General features: G+C 41.5%; 1 protein-coding gene across 4 annotated transcripts in view; it reads right to left on the bottom strand.

Annotated features, from left to right (window-relative positions):
* The window catches only part of Pnpt1 (polyribonucleotide nucleotidyltransferase 1), a 37,607-nt gene extending 28,094 nt beyond the window's left edge, over nucleotides 1–9,513 (bottom strand). For all 4 annotated transcript variants that reach the window (XR_002382774.2, XR_005871768.1, XR_005871769.1 and 1 more), the window contains exons 1-11: nucleotides 9,296–9,513; nucleotides 7,753–7,813; nucleotides 6,975–7,049; nucleotides 6,307–6,412; nucleotides 5,289–5,338; nucleotides 4,160–4,223; nucleotides 4,004–4,051; nucleotides 3,089–3,202; nucleotides 2,783–2,969; nucleotides 1,932–1,983; nucleotides 1,334–1,391 (exon numbers count right to left, since the gene is read on the bottom strand). Coding sequence is in view for 1 of the 4 variants with exons in the window: in XM_005070354.4 (XP_005070411.1) it covers nucleotides 1,334–1,391; nucleotides 1,932–1,983; nucleotides 2,783–2,969; nucleotides 3,089–3,202; nucleotides 4,004–4,051; nucleotides 4,160–4,223; nucleotides 5,289–5,338; nucleotides 6,307–6,412; nucleotides 6,975–7,049; nucleotides 7,753–7,813; nucleotides 9,296–9,474 (994 nt within the window). In the remaining 3 variants the exon portion in view is untranslated. The remainder of the gene's footprint in view (nucleotides 1–1,333; nucleotides 1,392–1,931; nucleotides 1,984–2,782; nucleotides 2,970–3,088; nucleotides 3,203–4,003; nucleotides 4,052–4,159; nucleotides 4,224–5,288; nucleotides 5,339–6,306; nucleotides 6,413–6,974; nucleotides 7,050–7,752; nucleotides 7,814–9,295) is intronic.
* Between the last annotated feature and the right edge of the window lie 3,864 nt (nucleotides 9,514–13,377).

Raw genomic sequence — 13,377 nt, 5'->3', positions numbered from 1 at the left:
ATGGCCTTGAATTCACAATACTACTGCCTTAGCTTCCTGGGCACTAAGATTGCAGGCCTGAACTACCACCTCTGATGAATTTCTCATTCTCTAAAAAACATTTTGATCATTTGATTACTGTATATGAAAGCATGACAAATGTGTGTGGTAGCAAGCCATGGTATACTTGTGGAGGTCAGAGAACAACTGTGTGGAGTCAGTTCTCTTCTTCTCTTTTTCCAGGGATCAAACTCAGGTTTCCAGCCATGCTCAGCAAACACCATTATCTACTGAGCCATCTCGCTTACCATAATTTCTTATTCTTGATTAAAAGAATAGAAAAGTTCTAAACTATTTGGAGATAATTACAAGTAATGGCATTAACATAAATGCAACATTAAAATTTTTATTTTAAAAATCTGATAAACACTCCCACAAGAGGGCATTTTTCTCTTGGTGGAAAAATTATGAAGAACTGTATGTCAATCTTTCCTCATATTTCAGTTGTTACAAGAATAATGTTATACAGTAAGATACTCTGCTTAGTGATTTGTGGAGAGGTAGCCCCCCTGTGATTCCAGACAATGTGAGGAATAATAGCAATAAAATCATGTTAAATGATGGCTATGTGGCAGGTACAGATGCAAATCACCTACTCATTTAATATCTATAAACCAGATACTATTGGTATTATAATATTGCCGGTGATAGTCTCAAGAATGTATTGTTAAATGGTTTTTGCTTTTAGTATTGGGGATTTATTACAGGGCCTCATGCATACTGGCCAAACACTCTACCTCCGAGCTATATGCCCAACCGTGATCTTTTCTTTTTTCCTGCCTTCCTTCTCCTTTTTTTTTTTCCTTGATTTTTGAGACAGGGTCTCTCAATATAACACTGGCTGTTCTGGAACTATGCAGATCAGATCAATCTAGAACCAACAAAGATCCTCCAGCCTCTGCCTCCTGATCACTGAGTTTAAAGGTGTGCACCACCATGTCCAAACACTTTTTCTTTTTTGACTCAAGAATTTTAAAGAGTATGTTTGAGGTTTTCAAATGGCAGGCTCCAGGACTAGCACATTGAGACCCTGAAGCAGAGAAGAAAGGAACATTTTACGTTCATTATTTACCAGGTGCCTACTCAAGCCAAGTGTTAGCCACACTTCTAGAAGGTAATATGACAGTCACCACGTGGTCTATCATCATTACAGATATAAGATAAAACTGAGGAACCATGAGAATAACTGAGGTTTTCAAGATCTTACCACTAATATTTGAAAACAAATCTATGCTCTTAAAAAACAAATCAGTGTTTTTCTTTCAACCTCTTTAAAAATGAAAATAGAACTTACCCTTTAGTTGCTCCTCTGTATCTAGTCTTATCTTGTTAACAGCTTCATCTCTAGAAATCTAAAACAGTATTGATGCTATTATATAATCAAGTAACATTATCATTTCCCATTTTCAATGCTACACAAGTAGTGCACTGTAAGAACAATAACCTTCCTTAAAGGTTAACATCTGATTTAATTAATTTAAATTATACTTGCGCATTTCCTTGCAATGTGTATTAACAAAAGAATAGAAAAACAAACAGGTAGGGTTTGACTTAGCTGTATAAAGGAAAGTTCAGTCGGAGGTGAGAGATTATAAGTAGTAGGGGCTAAGAGAACGAAAGGTACTAGAAAGGAAAAAGACACACACAGGACATGGTGTGAGCTCTCAAAGGAGAATTGCTTTAGTAACGTTTTCTTGTTAGAGATTTATTTATTCTCTGCAGTGCTGCCAATCCACCTGAGGGCCTTATGAATGTTGGACAGCTGTTCTGCCACTGAGCCTCATCCCCAGCCCTGACCAGAGAGTTTTTAAAGACAAAAAGGACTAACACGCACAAAAACAATTATATGAGTTACAACAAAAGCTTGTCAAACAAATTTAAGGTATACCTACTTTGTCATGTTCATAATCCGTAAAAACTGCATAGAGTTTCTCCATGGCTATTCTATTAAGTATAAAATAAATGTTAGCAAAACAATAAATGGACTATGAAGCTATGACTGAAACAAAAATTAGACAACAGTGACCTACAAACTAAATAAAGGTTAGCTGTTGCTGCATGTGACTGCTGCATGCTTACTATGCCCAGAAGAGCTTCCTCCCACCTTTCAGGTAAGCCGCTTGCATGGCACTATGCCCCCCCCCCCCCCTCACTGTTCATCTAGTTCCCACTCAGATTCACTCGCGGGCTGAGTGCCTCTCTGTTCTCAGCACTGCCAGGCACTGTCTCAGCATGCACATAAGGCAGGTTAAAACCCGTTTCTTTTTTAAGAAACTCAACAATTTCCTAGATATTCAAATATCATATGTTTTATTCTCCTTTCCCTGGATATGGAAAGATAAAAGATCTGATTTTTGTTTGTTTTTGGAGACAGGGTTTCTCTGTGTAACAGCTCTAGTTGTCCTGGAACTAGCTCTGAAGATCAGGCTAGCCTCATTCTCACAGAGATCCCCCTTCCTCTGCCTTCAGAGTGCTGGGACTAAAGGTTATGTGCCACCGCCACCCAGCAAATAAGCTGATTTTTAAACAGCAACAAATGCCTCTCCTTTTCACTTGAGATTTAAATTTATGTCCTGGATTAAGTGTATGCAGTATGCTGGGTTAATCCTCCTGTAGGCATCAGATAGATATTTATGGTAATCACTTAAAGCAGGAAAGGGCTACATGGAAGCAGCACAAAGTACATTTCCTTAGAGGAAATTAGACCCGCTGACAATTGCCCATCTGCACAGGTGTTCATTACTTGTGAGTGTATTTCACAATCTCTGGTGAAGGTGTGAATATCTTCTGGGGTGTCCTCTTGTCAGCACCAATTTCTTTTACCAACTGCTGGATGCCCTGAATTATCTGCTGGGTATGCTTCACTCCAACTTTGATAGCATGGCAGAAGTCCTGCTGTAGAATGTTCTCTGCAGAGGCTTCCAACATAACTAGTTAGAGAGAGAAAGCGATCAATTACTGTCTGAGAATCTTTCACCAAATGAAAAAAACACACACTTTAAGTACAACTTAAAGTAAAATCTAGAATGAATATATTTAAATTATTTACCAATTTGGCTTTTAGGTGCTCCAGCAACTACTAAATTTAAAATACTAGAAGACATTTCTTTTCTTGTTGGGTTAACAACACATTCTCCATCAATCATTCCTACTCGTACTGCCCCTAAAACAAATTAAAATGTTAGCAATTATTTAATTAAAACTTGCTGTTTTCACAATATTATTCCAGTAGCAGCTTCAACCCACTGTCTTTCTTACAACATCATATGCTGATAAAGCCCAGAGAGCACCCTATCTCACCCTCCTTTGCACTGACTCTAAATCCCTCAAGTCAGCTTTTTTGCACCTGTTTTGATGATGCTTTTGCTCTTGTTTACATCCAGACTACTCTACACAAAGCAAATACTTACACCCCTCCCCCACTGGCTCCACTTACACACTGGTACTTTGAGAAGCCCTGTTTGACAACCTGCCCTTCTACATCATTCCCCAAGCACCTTGTCTGTGCCATTATAATAATAAATAAATATCGGTCTCTTCCCCTTACTCACGCTGAGAACAAGAAGAGCCTCTTTATTCTTTCCATTGCTACTACAAAGACTGCCTTTTCCCTTCAGTGCTCAGTCCAGCTGCTAGCACTGAGGACACTTGGAAGTTACAAACTTAAACCTTTAGGAGACTGTATGGTTAGAACTTACAGGAACTGTAAGTTGCAAACATGCTTGTTTTAAGAGTATGTACTGTGGCAAGTCCCCACTGTAAAGAAAGAAAGGCAACTAAGAAGTCTAGGGCCATAAAATCAATAGCACTGTAACAGTGTTACTGGTAACAAAACCTAAAGCAAAGATGGAAAGGCCTGAAAGACTGCAAAAGATCTCAAGACTGCTCTCTAGTTCAGCTTCCCAGGAAGTATTAAGTCAGCACCAATGATGTGCAGTGGCTCAGACTTAAAGCTATAACTTACCAATCGGTCCATTCCAAGGAATGTCTGATAAGGAGAGGGCTACAGAAGCTTTCAAAAGGAGAGAAAACACCAAAAGATCAAAAACTGCAATTACAGTATTTCATTGCTTTAAAAAATATCAATAGCGATCGTTTTAGCTGGTGTTCTTATACTTACCACCATTAATTGCTAGGATATCTGGTTCATTGATACCATCTACTGCTAGCAGATTACAAATAACCTGGCAACAAGAGAAACAAATTAGACATACATACAACAGCAGCCCCTTCATGTTGGCAGATTATGATTTAAATTAGCAACTTGGTCTAAAATATAATATATCCAAGTCCCTTAAAGCTATCATTTAACTAAGTCCTTGACACTAGGTATTTAAAACTTCAGTTTCCTCATTTTCTTTTCTTAAGGTTATGTGGTGTGCGAGTGGCTACCAGGCATTGTTGAACACGGCTTCATTTTTACTACCAAGTTACATGTCCAGTTCTGTTTCATCTCCCCAGGAGTTTCTTTAGTAAGAGGCATGCTACAGATTTCTGCAAATGTTAGCTATGGACTTGTATTATTATCAGTTTATACTGCAGTGATGTACCCATGTTAAATTTTTAAAAGAATAACTTCCTTGAGGCTCTGATGTCCTCTCAAAGGTATACTTATTTAGTGCAGTTAAATAAAATGGCTACTAAGTATACCTCACGAAAGCATATGATCACCTCGAGGAAAGAAAAGAATATTCCAGAAGTATTAAAATATAATACAAGTTCGAAGACCTAGAAATAAAGATATGTTACTAAAATTAGTTGTGATAAACTGGTCATGATGGCTCATTGTTGTAATCTCAGCACTTGGAAGGTCAAGGCAGACAGACTGCCCACATGTTTGAGGCTAGGCTTTGCAGAGTTCAAAGCCAGCCAGAGCTGCAGAGATTTAGATCTTGTTTACCAAATCAAAACAAATAGTTATGTTGATTGTCCTAATGGGCTATTATAAATTTGACCTACAAAGTCCAGCCACTTAGTCTGGTTACTATCACACTGTCTTCTGTATACACTCATTATTTCCGAACACAGGGCTTTTTAGATTCTCATCCACCCTTCCTAGAGAGTTCCCAATAGTCCCTTACTCCTACTCACAATTCAGGCATTAGCTCACAATGACACCAATCACATACAGTTTTTCAAAGTACTGCCTTTTAAAGTGACTTAGGGTATAAAGCGTTCTTTAGAAAGAGTTATAGGGGTTAAACAGTTTAAAAACATAATATATGGTAACAAACTAAAGCAGAATTTACCTGAGTATCATAAAAATAGCCCGCAGGAAAGAGAGGTCTAATTGAGCGATCTGTCAAAACAAAGAAAAAGATATTAAATGGCTCTGACAGAGCTGCTTTAGAATGAAAAGCTACTGAACTAACAGACAGCTGTTGGATATGTCACAGATGCGAACAAAAAGACCATGTGTTGAGAAGCACAGGGAAGCATCAGCACTTTCATTAATACAGACCATGACCTAGCTACAGAGCAGAGGGAGAGGTTGGAGACCAACAGCAGACGAGAAGAAAAGGTTTCATTTGGTTTACTGTGTCTGAGGAATACATATAAATATGTACAGGCTAGCAATTATTGGGAGAAAAGCTGCAGACTACAAATGATGCCATAATATTTGTAGATATCAAAGAGCTGGAATATTATTAGGCTGGTGACATTACTTAGTAGTACAGTGCTTGCCTAGCATGTGAAAGGTCCAGACTTTCACCACCTCCACCCCCACCCCCCAACAACCACCCCCTACCACACACCATCACCACACATCACCATCAACACCACCCCACCTACCCTACCCACCATCACCACCAATATACCCTCACTCACCATCATCCCTCCCACCAATCATCACCACACCCACCTACCCACCCACCCATTCAAGACTCTTCCTTCTCAAAAAGACATATTTGAATAGGTGATAAATACAATGCTTTACTAAATCGAACAAAAAATGAAAAGCCACAAGCGATAGATTTAACAGAGAAAAGGTATGGAATTCAAATGCTCAACAGATTCATTTAATCAGTATTTACTGAATGAATGCCTCTACACCAGGAAGTGGTGGATTCAGTTTTTCCTGAATGAACGCCTCTACACTAGGTATAAGGATTTGGTAGTGAAGAAACAAGTTTTTCTTCTCACACAGCATGCCTCTAATAATAACTAGCAGCCAGCGATAGTCACACAGTGAAAGGGAGCTTAGGAGACCCTGCCGAGCAGAGACAGGAAACAATGGCATACTGCAGAGGCGGTGCCTCTTCTTACCTATTATTCGACTTGTGAGAATTTCTTTGTCAGAAGAGCCGATCTCCCTTCTAAGGTAGTTTGTGGGGATTCTACCTGCTGCAGCAGCCTTCTGTCTGTAGTCAACCTGAAACAGCAATGAAGCACGAAGGTTCACATCCCAAGAACTGCTACCTAAGCTCCAACTTTTCTGAGGCGGCTCACAACATACTCTAGACGACAAGTCGATAATATTTAATTTCCTTTTAGCATTCTTTTAAACCACTTAGGGGAAGAAGAGTGTACAGAGTGCTTCAACCAACTGATTAAAAAAAAAGCTATTCACTTAGCAGTCACTACTTTCTAAAATAGCTTACCTTCATCCAGTCAAACTGTGCCCCTTCCTCCCCACTTTGTGCATCAACTCTGTGAGACACATTGCCTTCTGCTTACCACATTAGAAAGACACAAAAATCCTAATAATGAACGCTTGCACACTCAAACTAGCAGAAGACAATGAATCCTTGCTTCCTTAACACCAACACTCTTGCCCAAATCCACCCAGCTCGACAAGCCCAACAAGTGAAGTGAGCGCACTCTTGGCCATCAGCTCACATCTGCTAACTGACGGAGCCGCAGACATGTAAGGCAATCCTTCAGACACTTGGCAGGGTGCTACAAAGCCTACAGACAGATAAGCAAATACTTACCACTAGGGGCATGAACTGGGAAGGTGAGGGTTTTGTTCTACTGACCGCTGTGACCATCACCGCAGTGTCGCCTGACTTGGTTGAACATACACAAAAATACCAGTAAATTCCTTTGAAATAGACAGTGTGTAAACAGCAATTGAATGAATCCCCACTCCAAATAAAGTCAATGAAAGATCTCTCTCTTCCTGTTTTTGAAATAATGTCTCCTTATGTAGCCCTGGTTGGCCTAGAATTCACTATATAGACCTCAAACTCAGAGATCTACCTACTTCTGCCTACAGAGGACTAGAGCCCTGGGTTTTAAGGCTTACATTACCCTGGCTCAACAAAAGAGCTCTTATTTCATATGATTATAACCAGTGCAATCTTGATCCTTTCTATCTGATCATAATCAGTATTAGAATACTCACTGGGGTTTTCACATGGAGAAATGACTACTAGCTTGGTCACATCAATGAATCATACTTTTACTCTATGAGGAAAGTTAGACTATAAAGAAAAATCTTCAAGAATTACTATGGAAAGCATACAAAAAAAAAAACAGCTTTTCAAGAAAAGGCGTAATAGATTTTACTACAGAATACAAGAAAGTCCAAAGTTTGGAAGAGATCGTAAAGGTCACTTAATATACCCGGCACTGACTCTGCTGGCCCAGCATGGTTCTGACACTGAAATGCTTAGTGTATCTGAGCTAATTCCCAATACCACATGATGACCTGTGTCGGCACAGAGATACCCAGCTGCTGTCACTTTAAAACGCAGCCTGGCTTCTTACCTGTACCACAGCACATCCATCTGCAAATCTTGCTAGTTTTCCAGAGGATATTTCTAATTTTCTGTTTAAAAACAAAATGACACCAGTACAAGTCTTAGCTTAGCAAAAGTAAGTGGAGAATTTAGAAAACAAACAAAGGACAAAAGGTTCTAAGTCCCCACCCCCACTTCAGGGAAAGAAAAAAAAAAAAAAGCAAAGTATGCAGGGTTTGTGACCACAAAAAGCACAAAGGAGACACAGGTGTGGCCTAAGACGACGGAAACCAGAGCAAAGGGCTCATCTGGAGGAGGGGAAACGCCAGGGAGAAAGCGGGTTCCTAACTATTAGTTCTTGTCTCACGACTCATTGGCTGCATAAACCTTAACATATGGCCTCCTCTCTCCCCTAATTAAGATACTATGAGATTTCCCCATTACTTTCTGGAAAAAAAAAAAAACAGATACTTTTGAATACTGACTACAAAGACTTTCATTGCTGCTATATAATAGTACTTTGTATATTATGTTAAAAATAATAGACTTCTATCTTCTGGAATATAACAGTATTTTGTATGCTATGTTAAAAATAATAAAGACAGCTGGTCGTAGTTGTCCCACACCTTTAATTCCGGCACTCGGGAGGCAGAGGCAGGCGCATCTCTGTGAGTTCGAGACCAGCCTGATCTATAGAGAGAGTTCCAGGACAACCTCCAAAGCCATACAGAGAAACCCTGTCTCGAAAAACCAAAATCTCCAAATGCATGAGGATTCATATGACATGAGTGGCCTCTGGGGATTGCGACCGGGGGTTATGGGAGCAGGTGTCAGGGCTTTAAAGTTTTAATATGTCAAACCATGTGAGCGAATGCCTAAACACTCTGACACAACGATCATGACAGAGTGAGACGAGAAGAGCAGAAAGATGCCAAGGAAGGACAGGGGACGGCTGCCTGCCACAGAAAGTGGAGCTTGTGTGTGTGGGGGGATATGTTTACTCTCACATTCATTCATTCATTGTCTCTCCTCTCTCGTCTGTGTGGAGATGCCCTAGTTTTGTTAATTCTGAGAAAATGCACCCCTTTGGCCCTCTGTTGTCTTAACTACAAAACGAAGGCAATAGTACTTCTACAGGTTTAACAGGGCTGTGTGCATCATAGAACTGGTATTCAACAAAACCACGGTCCCTTCTCACTCTGACCTCGCTTTTGGCAGAACTGAGCCGGGCACACACCGACAACGGGTTATCTCTGGGTGGCAGGTTTCCCACTTGGGAGCCCGCGGTCTGGGCGAGTACTGAGAAAGGATGCCAGGGGCACGGACGGGCTCAGACTCAGAAGGAGTCCACCACAGAGCTAGGGGTTGGAGCAAGAGGCAAAGGGCAGCGGCCAGCGTGGGAAAGGGGAGGGCCCAGGGAGACTGACTTCAAACCCGGAAAAGGAACTCTCCAACTCAGGTTTGGAGCAGAGAGGTTAAGAGACTCAGGCTGCTGCAGTCCCACCCTTGGGGGGGGGGGGGTTTGGCTACCAAGGCTGGCTGCCAGTCCGCGAACTCACGCCGTTCCTTACCTATGGCCCAAGTCCACAGAAACCTTTCCGGACCCGGTGCTGCTCCACAGCGCTCGCACCTGCAAACAGTTGAGTGCCCGACTCCTCCCGGGCCGGCCGAGGGGGCCAAGGGGAGCCAGGGGAGCGCAGCGCAGCGGCCGGAGCCGCAGGTACGAGCAGCACTGCCTGCAGGCCGCCATGATACCCTGCGCGCGCGGCCCGAGTGGCGTCTCATTGGCCAGTCCGCGTGTGGGCGGAGCCTAGCGAGCTTCCGCCTTAGCGGAGCGTGGATAATGCCGGGGCCAGCCTTGGAGGCCTCCTACGTAGACCCGAAGGGGTCAAATCACCCGAATGCGTTCTTGTTCTGCTTTTCTTTCTTCTGTTATTACCAGTGAAAAATAAATACTTTTTTAAAAATTACGCAGAATTAAAGAAAGCCCTCTCTCTTTTATCACGGTTTAAAAGAAAGTCTTAGAACAGCGTGTTTAATAAATATATGTAACAGTAAATAAGGACTGAACAACCATTATTATTTGATTTGGTTAAGTAAGGACTGGGTTCATAGCTATGGAAGGGCATAGGAAGAAATCCTCTCACCCAGTGGCAGCTGCCTGGAAGTAACTCCATCTCTTGGAGGCTCATACTGAATCCACCAGCCAAGCGGGCCTGCTTAACTTGCTTGACAGCTCCAGGTACAGCCAGAGACCCTGACTCAAAAAGTAAGTGAAGTGTCATTAGGCAAGATTGCGGGGAAAGGGTCCAGCCAAAGAAACACACCCTGAGCAGGGTCAAAGAAACACACTTTGGCCCTGCAACCAGAACCAAAGAAATGCACTCTGGTCCTGAAACCAATGCCAAAGGAACACACTTTGTCCCTGGAATCAGAGCCAGTGAAAGAAATGCACCCTGATCCTAAAACTAGAGCCAAAAGGCTAAAAAGGACCAGAGAAAGAAACACACTTTGGCCTTGAAACCAGAGCCAAATCTGACCCTAACTCTGTGCAGAAAACTAACCAAACCCTGAATAGGAGATCAAGCCATCCTAAACTCAGGGATTAAAACCTAACCAATTCCCAACCTGGAAGCGCCACCCCCCAAGAAGTCCTATATAAACCCCATGTCTGTTCAGCTTTTGACTATTTGTGCTACCTGGCTGTCCTCTGTCACTCTGGCCAAGGCAGCCATTCTCCTGGATTCTTCCCTCCCAATAAGCCTCTTGAATGAGGTTTGTGTGAAATCTTTCGTAGGAGCAGAGAGGACCCTAAGTAGAGCAGAGCAGACCAGAGTAGAGCAGGACTGTAACACTTTTCGCTGGGGTAAACCTGCCCCTGGCGAACTGAAGTTGTTACACTTTCTGCAGGGAATGGAGCTGAACTGCAACATCGCCCGGGAAACCCTCTCCTGCCAGAGCAGAGCTGATACATTGGGGCAGCCTTTCCCTGAAGCAAGGCTGTAAACTGCTATGCTCTTCTGTGACCTGTGGTACTCCTTGGCTCTGGAGTGTCAGAACACCTTCCCATCTAAGCTGTAACACTTAGTATTCTCTGGCTCCCGAGTGCCATAATCCATCCCTGTCCATCCCATCTGATCCATCGAAATGCTTACAAAGATACCTGATGTAAATCTCTGGCTTCCACTGGCAGGTGCACAGGTGCACACTACATGCCTGTGCACCTGCAAACTCGTGTATCCATACACTTGCTAACTGGCACACATATGTCCAAATACCATACATATATACACAAGCAAACAAAACAAAACAGCTCCTTTTTGAGAACCCCTTGAATACTTTAGCTTTTGTTCAGTTGTAAATGTTGGGGAGGTGCACAAAAACAACAAAGGAGTCTATCTTTGCTTTCTTATGTCAGTAGAAAATAATTAGGATAGTAGCAATTGAGTCATAAACTCAAATGCTAATTGCAAGCATTGAAATATGTGGCAGAGCTTTTTTTCACAGTATGTTTAAGCTGGGCAGTTTTAGGTTAGTATAGAGACAGAAATACAAGAAGTTTAAGTTCTTGTGGCTGTAGTAACTGAAACTGTTTTCTGAGATTTTCACATCTTGGAAGTATAGTTTGGCTAAATGTGTTCTACAGCTACAGTGTAATTTAAAAGGAGTTTCTCTTTGACTCTTGGGGAATATTCGAGATGATGCCATCTAAATAAATCCACTAGCGGTGCTTCCTATATCCCCTTTTCTCCTTTTTCTTTCATAGTCAAATTAAACTACATCAAAGTAATACCACTTGTATGTGCTGTGTGACAATTTTACTAAAGTAAAACATCATTGCATTAAGACATGTTCAGTCAAACAGTAATTTGGTTTGTAGTTTGGTTAAGATTATATACATTTATTTTACTTTTTCTTTCTTTTTTAAGATAGGTGACTTTCCAAACACTGCAAAAATAATCAGTTGCCATCTTATTACACATTTGTAGACATTTCACTAACTTTGTAACTAAAAGTATCAGTGGACACTGAGACATGCAAGAGAGTTTCCTTTAGAAAGAGCACAGCCTACTTTTAAAACACTGCTTTAGGGCTTCCAGGGTGGCTCATCCCTTTGTCATCAAGCCTGGTGGTCTGAGCTTGATCCCTAAAATTCACATGGTAAAAGTAGAGAAGAGACTCCATGATCCCTAGAATTCACATAATTGGTAAAAGGAGAGAACAGACTCCATGATCCCTGAAATCTATGTAATTGATAAAAGAACAGACTCCAGCGGGTTGAACTCTGACCTCCACAGAAATGTAAGGACACACAAATAAAAAAATAAAATCTTAAAAATTTCCAGTTGATGCTGGCACATTCCTTTAATCCCAGAACTCACGAGGCAGAGACAGACAAATCTCTGTGAGTTCTAGGCCAGCCTGCTCTACAGAGAGAGTTTCATAACAGCTAGGGCTGTTACATAGAGAAACCCAGTCTCAAAAAAATTTTTTTAAAAATTTTAAGATGGCTTTCTGAATTCCAAATACAATGTATCTTCATCTGACTAAATTTCAGCAGCAGCCTATGTTTCTCATAGTGTTTACACATTTCATTTTCTACTTGGTTTTTATGAACTTTAATTTATCAGTTTGCTTATTACGTCCTTTTAATACTCCAATAAACTGAACACGCTCCCTTGCAATGTATGACTTTTTCTCATGCCTCCATGTCTTTGTATGTCTGTGTGTTCAGCACATGCACCCCCCCTCCCACTGGTGAACTCAGTGTTTAATCAGATGCCCTGTGCTTGCCCCTAGGCAGACATATAGGCGGTGTGGACCACATAGTGACCTGTCCAATCTATGTCTGGGTCTCTGGACAGAGGAAAAAATGTTCGTATTTTTAACCCAAAGTTGCAGCTCTTGCTAGGATTGGAAGTCATGAATCTATTCCAGCTGTTTTACAGATACCAGTTAACTAACTTTTCTACAATGTAAATTTCAATACAGATTGCAAACAACGGTAATGCTAACATATCGGAAACTTTTTGTAAACTTAAGAAGGTTATTTTAAGCTTCAGGCAATGGACTTAGATCCACCTCTCAAATGGACTCCAGACAAGCACTGTTAGTCAGTAGCCTATTTTCCCACTTGCCAGTTCTGGACTGAGTGGGAATTCTTCTCTTTTCTGGTCTTGGGACTCACTTCTCCCAGCTACCAGGACCATGGGCTTGGAAGTCTCAAATGTACACCTAAAAGAAAAAAAGTAACTTAATGGTCTGGCGCTAATATGTATCTGTTTCAGCAGATTTCCAATCAATTAAAGACTACATACTACTCCAACTGCTGCCTAGCACTGTCCCTAGCTCCTGAAGTTCCTCAAGAACCTGGACAAGGGAAACACCTGCTCTTTCTGGATTTAGTCAACATTCCAACTTTTTAGGTCCCTAAAAAACACACCCAGTGTCAATAGGAAGTAGTCATAGATGGATTTCATTGTCCCTGATCATTCATTTATTATCAGCAAAAAGAATGAAATGTTGTTTCAAACACAGGACAATAGGGTATGGTGCCTATTTAACACATCAAAGCTGAATCCAGCTGCCAGGTTTTCCCAGCATCCCTCATCCCCTATCTGTTTACCCTTCCCTCCACTCTGAACTCTCCAGC

The sequence above is a fragment of the Mesocricetus auratus genome, unplaced genomic scaffold (genome assembly GCF_017639785.1).
Source record: "Mesocricetus auratus isolate SY011 unplaced genomic scaffold, BCM_Maur_2.0 Super-Scaffold_100029, whole genome shotgun sequence".
NCBI lineage: Eukaryota > Metazoa > Chordata > Mammalia > Rodentia > Cricetidae > Mesocricetus > Mesocricetus auratus.
The sequence above is the reverse complement of the archived record's forward strand: the minus strand, read 5'-3'. Positions and strand labels throughout refer to the sequence as shown.